Source organism: Notamacropus eugenii, chromosome 4, assembly GCF_028372415.1.
Source record: "Notamacropus eugenii isolate mMacEug1 chromosome 4, mMacEug1.pri_v2, whole genome shotgun sequence".
NCBI classification, from domain to species: domain Eukaryota; kingdom Metazoa; phylum Chordata; class Mammalia; order Diprotodontia; family Macropodidae; genus Notamacropus; species Notamacropus eugenii.
In genome coordinates, this window is record NC_092875.1 from 37507444 (window position 1) to 37525883 (window position 18440).

General features: G+C 44.3%; 1 protein-coding gene across 2 annotated transcripts; it reads right to left on the bottom strand.

Annotated features, from left to right (window-relative positions):
- Window positions 1-1961: 1961 nt before the first annotated feature.
- VPS33A (VPS33A core subunit of CORVET and HOPS complexes) lies at window positions 1962-18225 on the bottom strand. 2 transcript variants are annotated; one of them, XM_072600582.1, is made up of 13 exons: window positions 17929-18225; window positions 17432-17497; window positions 16624-16751; window positions 14786-14972; window positions 10982-11098; window positions 10183-10357; window positions 9288-9481; window positions 7967-8093; window positions 6373-6440; window positions 5443-5580; window positions 4715-4852; window positions 3671-3839; window positions 1962-3268 (listed from the first exon to the last, which is right to left on the bottom strand). In XM_072600582.1, the coding sequence occupies exons 1-13, from the start codon at window positions 18028-18030 to the stop codon at window positions 3087-3089; spliced, it is 1791 nt and encodes a 596-aa protein (XP_072456683.1). In that variant the 5' UTR covers window positions 18031-18225; the 3' UTR covers window positions 1962-3086. The 2 variants fall into 2 exon arrangements, 1 of the variants encoding a protein (XP_072456683.1); XR_011965400.1 differs by having other exon boundaries at window positions 2749-3268; window positions 3671-3810; window positions 17929-18138.
- Window positions 18226-18440: the final 215 nt, after the last annotated feature.

Sequence of the window (18440 nt, forward strand, 5' to 3'; positions counted from 1 at the left end):
TCAGCAGCAGCCAGGCCAAAACCAGGAGCAGAGCATTATCAAGCTTTTCAGGGAGCCTGTTAGCAGTAAGTGCTCCTCTAGAGAGTTGGTCATCCAAAGGGCTTCTCTGTCTGCCCTGCAGGAAAGAAACTAAGCCTGTCTGAGCTCCTAGTGAAGACATCATGATGACATCTTCTCAGGCAGCCAAGTCAGTGCATGAAAAGATGCTATTAAAGCAGCCCTTGAATTGGATCGCTGTGAGTTCTTTCACCCTCTTCCAAGTTCCCTCCCAAAGTCTTCCCTCCTTCTCTGTTCCACAGAAATGGAACTCAAGTATAGGAACACTTAGTGACACACAGTTGTGCTGGAACTGTTTCATTCCAAACTGCCTTTCCAGAACCTACAGGGAATGTCCAGAGTAGAAACTCCTGCCGCTAACTTGCCAATATTTATCATCTCGGCGGGGCTGGGGTCACTGAGTGTAGGTAATTACTCATGACCACACAGCAAGGAGCTGTCCAAAGGACTTAAACCCAGCCAGATCTCCCTGCCTCCCAAGGCTGCCTGATACAAAAAACTGTTCTTCACTTGCACTGCTTCCTGTAACCTCTCATCATTCTCAAATTACATTTATTGAGCGTAGCTCGCGAGCACTGGGTATATGAAATGCACTCAGAGAGTAAATCAGGACAGCCAGCATGAGGGTCTGGATTCTAGACGTTCTTCTCCAGTCACTGTCCTTGTCTGAACAACAAGATAATCAGAAAGATGAAAGACAGATCTGTTTCCTAGGTGCAACTATCTGAAGTACACCAAGTGTGTATTTCCTGCAGGTGAAAGGTTAAGCCTTGGTGCCCAGAGCAGGAACAACAGAAGACAGATGTCTAAGCAGTGCTTTCTCTGCTTCAATTCAGATAGGGCTGTGATGAGATCTATCAGGAGACATGGAGCCCTTGAGCTTCCAGAGCCTTATTATGAAGGTTTTCCCAAAGAAACTAAATGTGCTGCTTTTCATCCTTCAGCCTGTCAGTTCCACTGCCAGTGTAAGAGCAAGGATCATTCTCTTGTTCTTGTTAAAGCTGCAGTTAATATTTGAGTTGAATTCTCTGATATCATCCAAAGCAGTAGACAAAAATACAACTGCCTATGTAGACATCTTCATTAAAGAACTACCGGTTTAACACAATTGTCTCCTCAACTACACAGAAGGCCAAACATGATGTAAATAATACACCCTTTCCAAGAATAAAAGCACTATTCACAGACAGAAGCTGCCCCAAGTACTGAATGAATTTACACAAATGGGCATTATATGTAATTACCAGTTGCTTTTTATTTATACACAAATGAAGCAGTTAATGCTTCTAAGTCTTCCACTGAATAAATTATTAAAATCTGATTTAACTTTGCTTATAGCAAAGAGGATGAAGGCAGTAAAGGTTAGCAGATAGGACACAACTGACCTACCTGTAAACCACAGAACACAGTCAAGAGCCATGAACAAACTCTAATGTAAAATCCTGTGTCAAAAATACTGGGTGAGGCCTGGGATCTTGAAATTATTAACAAGTTTAATTTGATTTTATAACACAGCAGTGGGCTGAGGGATATGAGCAGATCTCCTGAGGATAATATGTGTTTGTGCTTATCCTTCGTTGCCAAAGACAACCGTGCCATGACAGAAATGATGACATGACTTGCACTTGACTTTGTTTTGAGTGAGGGAGGGCTGTGCAGGTCACCAGCCTCACTTCTCCTCCAGAGCCATCTGAATCCAGTGACCAGATATTCATCAGGATGACTGGAGATGACCCAGGATGAGGCCATTGGGGTTAAGTGACTTGCCCAAGGTCACATAGCTAGTGAGTGTGTCAAGGTCTGAGGTGAGATTTGAACTCAGGTCCTCCTGACTGCTGCACTGGTGCTCTATCCACTGCACCACCTAACTGCCCCCCTCAGGATAATAAAGACCAAATAAAGACTTTTTCTAAAATTAGGATTGTTTAGTTGTTTATTCCAAACCCTAAAGGGACAAAGCAAGAAGACTTGTTAATCCCATCACAGTAACCTCACCCTAAGCACCCTACAACATCTCTCACCCTTATTATTCTGAAGAGGGATGTTTGGTGCCCAGACATTCTGGCACACCAAGTCTTCTCAAGTCTTTCTCTTTCTCTTCTAATCAAAGCTTACAACACATGGTGGTTCCTACTTCAGATTTTTCTGAATTTTTCAGAAATTTCAGATTTAGAGAGACACTAGCCTTGACCATCAGCACCAAGAGTGAGCAACAAGGATGGAAGACACCACTACCCTTGTTCCTTCCCAGAAATGGCAGCCTCTCTGGTAGCCAGATAAGAGCCAAAGGAAGGGCAGCAATGTCATCCTATCAACCCCTTCCTGGTGCTACTTGGGGCTCAGGCTCCTCAGTTCTCCCATATATTGGAAGGGAGAGAGGTGGGAGGCAGATAGAAAGTACTCAGGTACACACAAATGCTGCTTCTATCCCTGTTCAGTGTGACCATGTTGGTCTCATTTCTTAGCTGCCATGACCCGAAAGTCTTTAGCAGGAGTCACTGCAGCAGCTGCAGACTCTGAAAACCACCCATTCAGACAATACCCGGAGGGGCCTGCAAAGTCAAGAGGTGGAGGGAGAGAACCTCCCTGGGCCAGCAGCCTTTGGGCAAGCCTTGGCCTGCCTACACTTACCCCAGCCATCCTGGGTGGAGGCACCTGGTCAGACCTCAGAAATGGAGAGCAGCACAGGGATGGATTCTCCATTTTTATTTCATTCTCATTGGCTCAGAGCTTGAACCAGCCCAAACCAAACATCACTGAGCCCCCAATACAGTTCCATGGGGCTTCTACTGAGGATCCCAAACTCAGAACATTCTGGTCTTCTGTTTCTTTTACACAGGCTGATTGTCCCATTATTTTTGTGCCATGGAAAAGCAGAACTGAAAACAGACAGTAATTTCATAAACTCTTCATCCTCCAGTCATTATTTCATTATTCTTCATTTTCCTTTGGCAACTGCTTCTGAGAGGCAACTTTCTGAGGGCCTGCCTCTTGCTGCTACTGGTCAAAGATGGCTTGGCATTCTGGATTTAGAAAGGCTGCTCCATCAGAGATTCTATCCAGCTGGTTCCGTTCATTAGCTTAGTGGTAGCAATGACATACTCTGTACCTCCGTCTTCCATCTGAGATAGAAATCTCAGGGCAGCAATTTCAGCATAGGTCACACCTCCCAGGAAAAAGACCAAAGTAACTCTGTTTTCTCCTTGTTGACCTAAAGGTCAAGATGTTCAGAATTATTCACTTCATCACGAGCATTTCTTATTTCCTCACCCCATACAATTTCACCATTCATATAATAGTTTTATAAACCTTAATGTGAAAAATTATTAATATTCCAGAAAGAAAAGCAGAAATGATCTGGAACAGACTTCATTTGAAACGGAGGACCCTTGATTTCATCTGATATGTTTATCACGTACCTGAAATTCAGAACCTAGGAGTATGTTACTTAAAACTCCAGAGGTAAAAAAGTAATTAACAGAGATAAAGTACTTAAACCATGCATTAACAATCCACAGAACGGCTTCAGACACCCCCTGTAAGCCCTGAACAGATGCATTACATGAGGCAAGCATACAGCACTGACTCAGAGGCAGAAGAGTCTGCTACTCACGCTTCTTCTGCAATCCTGCTGGTAACTGCTGCCGCTCTTCAAAATGGGGGCCCGGAAGCATCTTCAGGACTTCCTCAATACTTCTCCATCCAGGCCGAGTGAGCAGCTGAGCCAGCCGAACACTGAGAGGGGCATAGCCACTGTAGACATAGGATATGTCATTGGGATTCTGTTAAACAGTAACATAAAGGAGACACTCAGTACCTGCCCAATTAATTCCTGTTTATCTGTGATCATGAAGGAGAGAAAGTGTATCATCCAAAACAATTTTTATACTTAGCTTTGAAATAGCAAAACAAAAACTGATGGGGGAGGGGGGAGGGGTACACCAGGAGGGGGCAGTGAGAAAGGAATAACATTTATTAAAGATGCTTTGGGCACTAGGTGGCACCACAGTATACAGAGAGCTGGGTCTAGAGTCAGGAAGACTCATCTTCATGAGTTCAAACCGAGCCTCAGACACTTACCAGCTGTGTGACCCTGGACAAATCATTAACCATGTTTACCTGGAGGATGCTGGAGAAGGAAATGGCAAACTACTCCAGTAACTTTGCCAAGAAAACCCCAAATGGGGTCACGGAAAGTCAGACACAATTGAAATGACTGAACCACAAAAAGTATGCTTTACAATTATTATTTTCTTTGATCCTCACAACAACCTAAGGAGGTAGGTGCTATTATTATCCTGTTTTACAACTGAAAAAACTGAAGCAGACAGAGGTGATATGACTTGTCCGGAGTCACACAGCCAATAAGTGTCCAAGGCCCTTCAGACCGTGGCTACTAATAAAGCTAGGACCCTGTCATCTCCTAGCTTAGCAGCTCAAGGCTGACCTGGGCAGTAATGGGGATGAAGCCATGCAGGATCCACTCCTGGATACCTGACAGCTGGCTTTCTAAGGTATTTTAAAGAACCTCTAAGCACTCAAGGTGAATCTAGCTATTAGATGTGGTCCCAGGGCACAAGCCAGATACAAATAACAACATCACAATTTAGCAAAGATCAATAAACCAGACAAGGCCAAAGGGAAAGGGCTCAATTACCTGCTCATTAACATCATCCATCCAGAGCCGCAAGGTTTTCCTGATTGTGGGGTAATTGTTTCTACTTCCCGCTTGAGGTCTGAGCAATCCGGCCTGCTCTAGATTGTTTAAGGTCAGCATGTGTTCATAGCCATATGTCTGCAACAGAAGGGTGTTTACACTGATGCCAGATGAGGAAAGAGGCTGATGTGACTTTATGAAAAGAATCATCCCAAAGAATCCATTTTTCAGGTCTGTTCAGTGCCCCAACCTGAGACCAGGAGAGCTTTGTGCACTCTTTCAAGTTTGAAAATGCTCCTCAGTCACAACACTGAGCTGGCGCATTATCTCAAAAAGACATCTTTAAAATTCACTTGTAGAAACATACCTAAGGGGATTTGGGGTATCTATTCAAACCAAGCAAAAAATAATGACACTTATCAACACAAAAAGGATAGTTTTAAGAGAAGAAAAGCAAAGGAAGCATGTGTCATAAAAGAAACTTGCAAAAAATCCTTAACATGTCCACTATTCCCTAACATGGAAAACGAAAACAAATGCAAACACACACACTCACTTTCTCCCTCTCTCCCTCTCAATATCAAGATACAATGAGGTGGCAATCCCAGGTGCCCTCTGGGTGCCCGGGAAGCCTTCCTTGATGATAGTTATACAGTTAAACAGCAGCAGTTTGTGATGATTCTAGGATGTTTTCCTTGCATAAGTTGCTAATTCAAAACTGGACTGACCTGGAGAATTTCTCTTTTGTAATAATCTAACACTTTCTGCTTGAGCCCACTGTTGCACACAGACTGAAGGCAAACCAGTCTCAGTATCTTGATCAATGGATGTTTTTGGGCGATACAGTCCTCAATGTAATTGTTGACCTGTAAACATAAACAGACATGATATATGTTGCTACTTTCGGCACAAAAAAGTAATACAAATTTATTTCTTTATACCCCGAATTTGTTCCTCCACCACCATGCCCTTTAAAAGGTAGGGGACAAAATGACAACGTATTCACTTCATTTGCCAGTTATGCCATATTATACAAGCAGTGAAAACGCCTGCACATGACCAGATAGTGAGTTCCATTAAAACACTATATGCCATTTGAAACATGTCTATCAGAATAGGAAAATTTCTTAAAAGCTGTCCAGTGATCAGACCAGCCTGTCCCTGCCTGGTCTACTTCAATCATTATAGCGCACGTTCATCTTGCTTTAAGCTTTCTGGAAATCTGCTTGTAGTATAGTTAAAAAATAAAATCACATCTTAAAATATCAGAGAAATTTAATATTTAGAGGAATCCTATGGAATATCCTTTAAAGCAAATCATCATTAACCAAATTCACCTTCCAAACTCATCAGAAAATGCTTTGAGTTAAGAGTCTGGTTATATAACTTTCTAACCCCTCATGGTGTCCTGCACATAGCAGATGCTCAGTTAATAGCTCCTGATTGATAATCTGAGTTTTTGTATAATGAGATGATTAAACCTGTACAAACTTGTAGAAGATACATCTATTTATAGTAATGTACTGGGGCATGTTGAGAGAGTCAAAGCCATCAGAACAGCTATTTATGGGGCTATAAGTATGTTTTTGATGATTAGTTCCAATTAATAACCTCATTCCCATTCCCCACCTACAAATACAACTCTATAATACACATACCTTATCGGTGTCTATTCCAGACATAAACTCTTGTTCCACTGTTAGCTTATCAAAGAAATCTTCAGAAGCTAAAAATATTATAAGCAAATTTATAAACTGAAATCAAAACAACATATTTGTCTTCTGTCTACATGGGAAACAAATATACTTTTGGTTCGTGATTTTAATTAAGCAAATGTAACACAAAGTGAGCAAGTTAATTCAACATTATATTCAAAACATACTTCATGAAATTATGTGTCTGAAAAGAAGCTTCTAAGGAAGATGAGAAATTAATCCCAGCACTCCTCAAACCTATCTAAATAAAGCAGGGCACAGGTAGGATTCAGGAAGAGGGTTCCAGCCTGCATTCCTAACTCATCTCCAACATAGGAACTGGAAGTATTTCAGGAGTGGCAATGGAAAATGGGCCACAGAAGACAGGCTCAAGAAAGAATAAACCATTAACTCTTCCAGCACCCCCACTGTCCATACTACTATAATGCACTCTGGTTTTAATGAATTATTCCTAAACTAACCTGAACACAGCCAAATGGGAATAGTTTTATGATAATGTCAATGGATAATGCAGTGCAGCTGGAGGGGGAATTTTCTTTTATCTTTCTCGGTCTGTGTTGCACAAAAGTTGTAATTACATGGTCAATACACTGGTAGTCACAAAATATTACACACCCAAGCAAGCTTTCATTCCACCACCTTTTGCAGTTGAGAAATTTTATAGATTAATTTATTTGCTATAAACCTTTCTAAGTTCTCTTACTAGCCAACCAATGTTCTGTACAAATGTTCAGTGCAAAAGGAAGATCTGAGAATCCCCAAAATGACCAAACCCTTTGACTCAGTGGTTCCATTGCTAGAGCCCTTAAAAGATGGCATGGAAAGGAAAATGAGACTTGACTATACAAAAAAACACTCAAGAGCTGTTTGATCTGTAAAAACAAAACAGTGGGAACAACTTGGTGTCCAGTACCCAGAAAACAGCTTTGTACATTATGATCTTGTAATGGACTGAAGTGTAAAGGTACCACAGGAAGTAACAAATGTGAAAGACATAGGAGATGTGGAACCCAAGACCCACAGAACCTGGACATGGGCATGGACAATGATGACGATGATGACATGCATGAAGAAAAGACAAGCCTCAAGGGAATGGTGCTTTCTATGAACAGAGATGGGCTCCAAGGGAAACCAGGACATATAACAGGGGAGGATGAATTTGATTTTCATTTGTTAAAATGTGTAGCATTGTTTATTTTTACTTGATCAAACTGTAAAATGGCTAGATCTCTAGCTAATCTGACTGTCATTTTGCTAGTGTTGGGAAGGTCATGTTTAAAGAACAACAGCTACTTTAAAAAAAACAACTAAAAGTGGTTTAGCTTGGGCAGCACCCAAGGGCTGGAACAAGCAAGGCTCCAAACAGAGGCTGCACAGAGGACCAGGCCCTGCTCAGCCTACCATGGACAGAGCACCTCTCAGCCCCAAGAAGCACCGATTCTGTCCCACCGAGGCAGATTATTGGGTTCAGCATCGCCCAACACAAAGCATGCGGCCAGAGCCCACTCAGAAGAAAAAGACACCAAAGGACACTCACTGGTAACGTCTTTGATTAGCTCTGCGATGGAGGTGTGGTTTGCCAGGGACCCTCTTGCAGCCTGCATGTGAGGCAGCTGCGAGACAAACTGCTTGATCTCCCCGACAGTCTTGGCGTTGTGCCTTTCCTAGAAACAGAGAGAGGCAGATTATGTGGGGCTTTGCTCTCACCTTGTTTCCAGTTCCATGAGACATTCTATCACACATAAAAATAAGGGCAGCAAGAGGGAAGCAAGGGGGCCAGAGAATAACAGACCAGCCCAAGATCATCTCAAAACTAACACAGAAAGCACAAAAACCAAGCTTGGCGAGCCACAGGGGAAATAAAAGCATAGGTTTCCTTCTTTTGTGTCCTCTCCCTTTCTATGAGAGGGAGCCCGGCATACATGGAGTTGGGAGAGCTGGCTTCTGGGGAAGCCCTGGCGCTGACACTTTGAGCTTGGTGATGCCAATCTCTCTGAACCACTTGTAAACAACAGAAAGTGATCTCTGCCCTGCCTGTGGTACAGAACTGTTTCAGAGAAATCATTTAAATGATAATGGGGGAGGAGGAACAAGGATCTAGATGTGAGCTTCATCTGTCTTAAAATCCACACAAGTTACCAATCATAGACTCAGCTTTTTGTCAAACAATGTCTAGTTACAAGAAAACTTCATTTTTAGCAAAATGCTTAGCAATTTAAAACAAACCCACAAACCCTGCAGAAATGTTATGCTTAATGCAGAAATTAATCCACACATTAACAGGTAATTCTCAATAAAGATAAAATATGAGAAACATATTCAAGAATAAACAGACAAGGATATCTTATTTAGATATTTTCAAAGTAAAATTATTCATAGCTCATCATTTTACTGAATTGTCAGGTTTAAAAAAATAAATTTAACCAAGCAGAAGCTAGATGAATGGGCAAGCAGAGGCAAGAAGGTGATAATGAAACACACAAATTAAAAACTCAAGGCCACCAAGGGCCTCTGTCTCATTATCACCTATCACCGATTATCTTCATTCTCACATCCTTCCACCAGGAAATTTTCTAAACTTAAGAAGACTTTCCTCACTAATTGAATAAATAGAATCAATAATAGAATACACAACAATGACTATGTTGTCTAAATCTGATCTAAGGTAAAGTTAGTTCTCTCCTCAATCAGGTAGGGCAGAATGGACTGAAAGGCAGAAAGCCAGGTACAATAAACCATGAGGTGAGAAACTGCAGGTGGTGGTTGTGGGAAAGTTGTGACACAAAGCTGACACTCAGAGGCACGAGCCTCCCAGAATGGGAAGGCTCCTGAGGCTCCAGAATACAAAAGGGCCTCACCTCAAATGCCGCCGAGATGATTTTGGCTTTCTTGCTGAGAACTGAGCCCACGGCATTGAAGTTTTTGTCCCTGATCTCAGCATAGAGCTCCTCTGCGGAATTGAGCTGAAGCTTCTTGGCCTCTGTGGGCAGGTCCTTCCCACTCTCCCCTTGCTTCTTAGGAGTGAACTTCTCTGGAGGCAGTTTCACATAACCTAGATGGACAAGGGGAGGGTTCTTGTGCAGATTCATCTGAAAAGCCCACAGAAAACTACCAGACACAGCAGAACTTCCCCACCCCAAAAGCCACAGGATGTGCTTGTAAATAAACTTTAGAGAACATTTATTGTCTCCAGGGAAAGCAAGTTACAGAATGTAATTACCCCTTCCTTCATGGGCTTATGGGAAATCTTATCGACAGAGGCTGGACTTTCGTTGGTGTCTCTGCAGCTTGAGATGTGACCACTTGAGATGTGAAAGCTAGAGGCTTTCAACCCCTGGCTTCCCTAACACTTTTTGCAGGCCCACAGAGGTCTCAGTCAGTTGGCTCTCCTCCAAGCTGTCTGGTCATTCCCTCTCAATGCCCTTGGGAGAACTGTACTCCATCTCCCATCCACTAAGGACAGGCTTTATGTTGGGCATTCTCATACTTGGTGAGCTCAACCATTCATTTTCTTGTGCTCAGTATCAGGTACTAAACCCTCATATCCCAAGTAAAGGGAAAAGGGAGATTTTCTTTCTTTTTGTTCCAAGATGTTTCCCAATTTTAACTTTTACCTACAGAAATGGCCCTTTGGCATGATTACCACCTATGCCATGCCATACTTTGAGAGCACTGTTGAAACTGCACCTTGGGCTAGCATTTGGTTCTCAGACTTCCTGGCAATAAAAGGTGAAGAAATGAGGTTCTACTTACTATTTTGAATGCCATAAATTTCATCAATGAGTCCTTCATATGTAAGCTGAGTGGCCAGAGGAGTTAACAAGTCTACATTACGGTCAAGCAGCAAGAGAGTATCAAAAACAGGAAATATCGAATTCTGGCTTCCAGTGAACTCTCTCTTCATTCTCATCATCATATTGGCCACTTGCTGAAAATAAAACAGTGAAGAAGATGGGGTCTCAGTGGGAGCTACAAACATTTAAAATGGGGCTATGAATGGAGACAGTCAAAAGATAAAGAGGAGACAGAGAAGGTGGGAATGCCATGACCAACAAAAGCAGAAATCCAGAGCAGACTTTCATTACAGTAACTTGTTCCTGAACATTTAGCTTGCTGTATCAAAGGTAGATCTTACTAAAAGGGCTGCAGGGGAGTGGGAGATTAGACTAGACGACCCATAACGTCCCCCTTTTCTACTCTAAGAGTTTGTGAGACTTTGGCCAAAACAAATGCAGAAAAAGGCTTTTCTTTTTTTCGGAGAGGTGCATGGTGGGTGATGAGAAGGTGAGGGGGTAGATGATGGGGGGATAACTAGTACATAGCTCCCCAATCCTGCTTTGGAGAAAATTACTCAAGGCAGTATCAAAAGAACAAAGCAAAACTGAACACCATCATCTTCTGAAACATGAAAAGCCAACAATTTCTAATCAAATATTTATAGGCAAAGTCATTCAAACTCCCAAAGTGCAGCTTAATGGACTTAGCTGCTCCAGCCCCCCAGCTCCACTTCCGAAGCCACATCAGGAGCAAAGACAGTATATGAGTCTGTTACCCTTGCACATTCCCCTTTCCCGAAGATCTGGGGAATGGTTCCATACAAGGCTTGCAAAGTCATCAGTCCTTTTGCTGCATGGTATAGACTTGTCTGATCATTCTCTAAATAACATTCCTAGAGCAAAGGAAAAACGAAGTTACTAGGCAGGCAATCCTTGGCTTTTATTACCTTCTATTTCTTAGAGCCAGTGCAGGGGTGGGGAACCTGTGGCCCTGAGGTCACAAAAGGTCCTCTATGTCCTCAAGTGTGTGATTTGACTGAGAAGGCTTTGACTAGAGGGTCACATGTGGCCTCAAGGCTGCAGGTCCCATCCCTGCAGGGCTCTCCCACCAACCCCTGTGTCAGTGGCTACTCGACTGATCATCAACAAGAATACAGATGTTCTTTCTGAGCTCATTCTCCAATAGCCAATGATTAAATGTTACCACTCACACTTTAAGAAATCCTTTCTATCACTAACAAACAGAAACCTCTTTCGTTGTGAAAATGAATAGTTTATTTCATGCTTTTCCAAGGGAAATCAAGTAGCTAATTCCTTTAAAGAAGGGCATTGTAGGTCATGAGACCCTTTAAAGAAAGGCATTCTAGGTCATGAGACCCACTGTAAGGGAAGCTCAAAGTCCTCTCTTTGGTTGTGGAAGCGATTTTTCTAAAGCCAAATTTGGGTCATCAGTCAGAAAGCTCTCACTGATGTCTTATCTTTTTGTGGTTGTTGTTACCATGTCAGCCTACTAGTAATGAATTAAATTAAGTAAAATTTGAAAATAATGATAAAGCGTTTCTTAGAGGATCATCACTCTGTGTTCTCACTTATGTTCATTTTCTATATTGAACCTAAAAATAAAGTACTCCCTAAAATCTGCAATCGGAACTCTCACCTCCCCATCCCAGTTCATCCCTGCAGTGAATGAACATCAAAGCCTGGGGAGAATGGAATGGACACTTGAAAGTTCTCATGCAAGCTATTTCCATAGATGGGATGATGGAAGAGGACAGGACACATTCTTGGAAGATGCTACCAGGCCTCCAGAGGCCCTCTGTCAGATAAAGACAGACCAGAAGCACTAGGGAGCAGAGGAGTCTGGTTGGTTTGAGCATTTTTGGGATTTTGGTAGACCAAAGTTCAGAAGGTGATAAAAACACAGGTCCCTGGGGAGCCAGAAGGAACTGAGATGAAAGTTCAAGGAGAAGAAATTTTGAAAGCATTTTCCAATACTCCGAAGTGCTTATCTGATCTTGTCCTACCAGACTTTCTTTTGATTCATAAATTATTTGATTAATTTGATTAATAAATTTCGACTCCATACGAAAGGCTTATCCAGTCATCCGATTTGAAATTAAAGCTGCAAACTAAAAACAAACAAACAAACAAATAAATAAATGGGAAAGGGAAGGAAAAAAAAAAAGAAATTAAAGCTGGGCTTACAGCTTTCATTTATCAAAATTCATTATTTCTAAAACTCATCAAACATGCAATTTACAAGTCAACCCACAAAGGAATAGAGCTTCAAATTCTAAATGGAAACAGGCTAGTTTTCCAAATACGGCCAATAAAAGAAAACAGCGAGTCAAGTCTCTTGACAGATTTTGTCATGCCATAACAAGTTGGGTTTTTTCCCTCCACAATTACTAAATCATCTCTAGGATGCCAATTAGACAAAATGGGGAAATAAATCAAGCTTCACAATTACTGAGTGAGATTTGGTGAAACAGTTCAGTTCAGAATATGACAAAGATTTCAGCTACTTTATCTGTTAGGTTTCCTCAGTCCTAATTATTGATCACACACGCTTTGTGAGAGAAATCGTCATTATTGACCCATTTCAGAGATGAGCACACAGTGAAAAAGAAAGGCTAATTTTCTCTTGGTTAGTGGCTAAAAAAGGAGTAGAACCCAGGACTCCTTCTCCATCTTTACCCCACCCCCAACTCCCAGGCTCTAGAGTCATTTAACTCTAAGTGATCAACACTAAGTTGACACTGCCTCTTTCTCCCAGCCGTCAGCTCCCATGTTCTGGCATTATGCATTTTAGGCTCTGAAGAGCTCCATCATAACGGCAGGATTCAAAACTGACACTTTAATCATGTCCATATGAAACAGCCACAAACGAGCCTTCATAATGGGAAGTGAAAGCTCCTCACCCCCACCAGGAGGGATGGGGATTCATGTTTCAGCAGCAAGAACAGCCTTCGTTGCTTATGGCCCACTCTGGTCCTCTCTGGCACTAGAAGTCTCATGTGAAGCAGTGGGCTGGAGGCTAGGGTGCCGGCCTTTGGAGCCAAGACAAGATAGTCTGTGACGCTGCCTAGACCAGCCCCACCCTGATGATGCCAGCCCAGACACATACACAGGAAGTGCCAAGAGCTCGAGGGGGACCAGCCTCCTGCGAGCAGATCTGACGCACTGTCAGGGAGCACCACCTTCCACTTCAGTGCAGATTTCAGCATTCAGACCAGCACCCCCACTTTCCTTCTCCCACCATGCCAAAATCCCAATGGAACAAACTGATTTGACTTTAACATCAGTTTATTCATGGTGGGGATAACCCCACTAAAGCTGCCTTGCCATAAGCAAAACTTTCAGCTTATAGACCTGAAGGGGCCCAAGTTCTAATCCCACTTGCAAATATTTAACCATCAATGCCCAGTCTGCACATCTACAAATGATTCTGTCAGGACAAAAAGTCGCATCACCAACTTCTCCAAGATGTCATGTTATTCCTAGTGACAAAGATTTCATGTACTTTATCTGCTGGGTTTCCTCAATCCCAGTTAACATCGGTTCTCCTCAGAGAGCACCTGCTGGGCCTTGGGTACTGCATGCACTGGAGCCCTTCGGCCTGCCCTCCCCTGAGCATTCCTGTCCTCTCCCTTTCTCCAGCAGCTCTTCCAATGATCTTACAGCTATCTGGACCCTCTTGGTTCTGTAAGAACTTCTATATTTTTCTTGCACCCTGAGGGAAGTTACTAATGGGGTGCTTGTGCTCAGAGGCCAGTTTCAAGATCACATCTCTCCCTAGCTTCAAAACACAATCCCTGACAGCTTTCTTCCCAGCCCAAGGACAGTCTGCCTACCAATAACTCATGAGTGGGCCCCAGTAAGACAAACTACCTTTCCCCACAATTACTCATAAGTAGGCCCCAGTATAACAAACTACCTTTCCCCATCACAAGAACAAGCTGGCTTCTGAAGAAATTCTCTTGCAAAACAGAACTGTCTTGTAACCACAGAGTTATCATGTATTGATTCCCAAAGTTATTTATTATATACAAACCAGAGGTCAAGCTATACTCTCAAAGCTATCCTGCTACAGATGTAACAAACCAAAACACACCCCTTAGAAACCCCTTCCCCTGGTTTGCAGTAGTGAATGAAACCTGTGACTAAAGTTGTAAATTGTCGCCTAATTAGTACACCTGACAGATAATCCACTGCTTTTCCTATGTAAGCCTTAGCATCATTCCTGTTAAGTGGCAAGTTCCTTAAGGTGCTCTGATATTTATCATATTGGCATTACAATAAACCTTTGCCACCTTGACTTAAAGAATGCTTGAGTCAGTGAATTCCTTTCAGATGACCATCTCTTATACTTCAGTCCTTGAGGGGTCCCTGAACCCCTTAAACCACATCATTTCCTTTTTAAACATCAGAAAATCTCTTTCATGTAGGAAAAAATGATAACTAAAACTAATAAATAATAATACCTGATTGGTAACAACCTTTCAAGGTATGAGATCAAAGTTGATACATAAAGTGAGAATGTTACTGCTTTTCCTTTAACAAAGATGCTCCACACTTACTTTAAAAGCACTCTCAGACTCCATGGACAGCAAGTCACCATCAAACGGAATGAGGTCAAGGCTGTACTCTTCTCTGTGAATAAAGGATCCCAGAACTCCCTGATCCTTCAGACGCTGCTCACACAACAAGCTCCGGCGTGGGACAAACAAAATGTGGAAATCTCTGGCAGGGGAGCGCCTATCTTCACTAGAAAGGAACATGATGTTTGTGGTATTTATTGTCTCAAAGACAAATGGCTCAAGGCACTGGCATTGAGTTTTCTCATGGAAAAAGAACACAGGCACATAAATAGAGATGTGGTCTTGGAGGCAGCTGGGGATGCTACAGCCCACAGAGTACCTAGCCTGGAGCCTGGAAGACCTGAGTTCAAACACTTACTAGCTATGTGATCCTGGGCAAGTCAATTAACCCACCTGCCTCAGTTTCTCAATTATAAAATGGGGATAATAACAGCACCTACCACTCAGGGTTGTGAAAATAAAGTGACATGTTTTTAAAGACACACAGGAGGTGCTTAATAAATGCTTAAATTAAATAAATGCTTAAATTAAATAAATGCTTATTCCCTTCCCTTTCCTCTTGATAACAACCACACTGAAATCCTCTTTTAAACGCTTTATGTTACACTTTGTGACACTAACGTGCTTGATTTAATGTAGCAGTAAATCCAACTAATCAACGATGTTGTAACTAGAGGGAGCCTCTGATTAAACTATTCAGCAAGCCTCTGAAAGATTCCTTCCTTCTGTGTTCTCCTTTCCTTTTTTCCAACTGATGACTCCCAATACATGTTAACATTCAGTTAAATCAGTGTTGACCAAGGGTCTGTGATGTGCGTGGTCCTGTGAGAACAGAATGAAAAACAGCCCCTGATCTACGGAGCAGGGATATCACTGTCTCCGTCAAAATTATTATTCCTCCCCATGAAAGAGATCAGCCCAGTATCCCAAGGGCTACAGGGAAGCCTCTGTAAACAGGAGGATCTCATTTTTGCTCTAGAAATGCTTTGCTTACTTTCTCTTGTGAAACATAAGTAGAGCCTCATTTCCTCTAAAAGGGCAGACTGGGTTTAGGAAACAAATACAACACGGGATCTGGGCAAGAGTGCTCTGCCTCCCAGTGGCCTTGAAAGTGTTTTAAGTGCCCTGGGTCTCAGGCTCCTCCTCTGGACTTTCGATGAGGGCGCTGGCTCACCAATGTCCCTTCCAACTCTAAATCTTGTAATCTGATCTTTTAGGTCCTCGTGGAAGGTTCCTTTCAGTCGACAGATTCATCTTTCCTCCTCCTTTTGCCCCTGCCCAACCCCTAGTCGGCCCAGGAGAGCCTGCCTCATACCTTTAAAAGGGGCCACACAGAGGGCCCAATTTACTATTTCCTACTTAATGCCTTGTTGAGGAGGCAGCATGGGACAGAGACCCTAAAGCCCTGGCTTCAGATCAAGCAGGAGGCTCTAGATTCAAATCCTGCTTCTGGAGGTTGGACTGGACACCCTCCAAGGTCCTTGCCAACTATAGCCTATGGTACTACTTCCCCCACTGAAGGTTTTCCTCCAAGAATCTCCTGATCGATGCAGTGAGGGAGTTGTACTAGATGACCCCTAATGTCCATCTCTAACATTCTAGGCATTCCCAGTAGCAAAAGTTCCCAGCTCTAACGTTCTAGGCTCAGTTCTCTTCTAGCCTGGCCACCCTTCCACCCTATCCATTTTTCTATGACAGCCACCTCACATTCTGAATGTAATCCATACTCCATCCACACTCTTCTTCAAAAGCTGGAATGTAAGAATTAAACACCATTTTAGTTTTAAATAAATTTAAGATTTTTCCTCCTTAGATACCTGAGTACATTTTCAGCAATTATATCCATCAATTCTAGCCTGGGTCTGACAAAAAAAATAATGTTCTTGACATCAGCTGCAGGCAGTCGACTTCCTTTAAGTGTGAACATTTTTTCCACCTCATGTTCCTGTGGAAAAGACAAAAGTTGTAACTGAAGACGTGGATTTGAAATTGAACATTCAATTCATCAAACACTTAAAAAAGCACTTGCTTTTAAGGAGCTTAGCACCATATAGGTGTAATTGTAAAGTACCGAGAAAAAAGGGGAGCTAGGTGGCATCACAGTGCAGAGAGCACTGGGCCTACAGTCAAGAAGACTCCTCTTCTTGAGTTCAAATCCAGCCTCTGACGCTTCCTAGCTGGGTGACTCTGAGCAAGTCACTTCACCGCTTGCCTCAGTTTCCTCAACTGTAAGATGAGCTGAAGTAAGAAAGAGCAAACCACTCCAGGAACGGGGTCACGGTGAGTGGGACACAGCTCAAGGAGACAATAACAAATCATAATATGCAGGACATGTGTGTGATGGTTAGAAAGGATGAGGCTGGATATGAGCTGCATCAGCACCTCCAGTCACAGAGGGGTCTCAAAGTGACAGCTCCAGGAGTTCACACAGGAGGCCAGCCCCTGCCCCAGCCCCTGCCCCTGCCCCAGGAGGCCAGCGCCAGCCCCATTCCCTGCCCCTGCCCCAGCGCCAGCCCCATTCCCTGCCCCTGCCCCTGTCCCAGCCCCTGCCCCTGCCCCAGCCCCAGCCCCTGACCCTGACCCTGTCCCAGCCCCTGCCCCTGCCCCCCACTCTATCTTCTTTACCTTCAACAGCGAGTACTGCGCGATCAGCCCAAAGGGCCCCGTGAGGTGTTCATCCCAAACTATGGCCTGCAAAGAGTAGAGTCAGTGACCACCTGGGAAGCGCTGGGGGCGGCCGGCAGGCCCCCGGAAGGCCGGTCTGGGCCCCAAGAAGGGAGGCAAACACCTGCTGCAAACGTCACAGGTTTAAGCTCTCAACAACCACCCAAAATTCTACCGGCGTCACATGGGTGTTCTGCGTCCTCCCGCCCGGGCCCAATTTCGTCGGACTCAAAACCCTTGGGGTCCTGTTTGCACCAGACGCCCTGGGAAAAGCGCTTATCGCGAAGGCTCTGACAATGGTGCACCTGGCGGCGGGCCGGCCTAGGGCACCCGCCCGGCCCCCCCACCCCCGTTAGTGCTGTCGGTCAGAAGCCGAAGGATGTCGAGAAGCTTCGGGGGAAGGCATGCCCATGACCTCGGGGTCCTCAGTTTCCCCTCCGCGCCCGCCCGGGCCTCACCTTGCTGCCCGCGCACTTGTCCAGGAACTCGCGCAGCTCCCTCCGCACCGCCTCGCGCAGCACGTTCAGGTTCACACGCCCGTAGGACAGGTGAGCCGCCATCCTGCAGCGGCACCTCCCCTGTCCTCCCCTCCCCTCCCCGCGCCCGACGGCCCTCAGCGCGCACCGAAGCAGCAGTCAGCTGATCGCGCCTCCGCGCACGTGACGCGCGACAGGCGGAGCCGGAAATGCCCGGGCCACAGGGGCGCCACCGCCTCTGAGCATGCGCACGGGGAGCGCGCATCGGCTCCCGGCAGCCCCTGCGTGTTCCGGGGCGGCCCCCTCCCTCCCGGGAGCTCCGAGGCGGAGGCCGAGTCACGGCTGTTCCTGAACCCTGGTTTCTTTTCCCCCCTCCCAGCGTCCTGCCCGGGGGGTCTCCAGGGAAGCGGCGGAAGTGCGAGGCATCAAGCGCTTCGGGAGCCTGACGTAACACGCCTGGGAACCTCTGGGCCTCAGTTTCCTCTCCTGTCTAG

Coding starts and splice junctions, on each gene's coding strand:
- VPS33A (XM_072600582.1), bottom strand. CDS start 18,030: ATGGCGGCTCACCTGTCCTACGGGCGTGTGAACCTGAACGTGCTGCGC. Junction 9,482..10,182: donor AATTTATGGCATTCAAAATA/GTAAGTAGAACC, acceptor TTGTCCATCTAG/GTTATGTGAAACTGCCTCCA. Junction 6,441..7,966: donor GCTAATCAAAGACGTTACCA/GTGAGTGTCCTT, acceptor TAATATTTTTAG/CTTCTGAAGATTTCTTTGAT.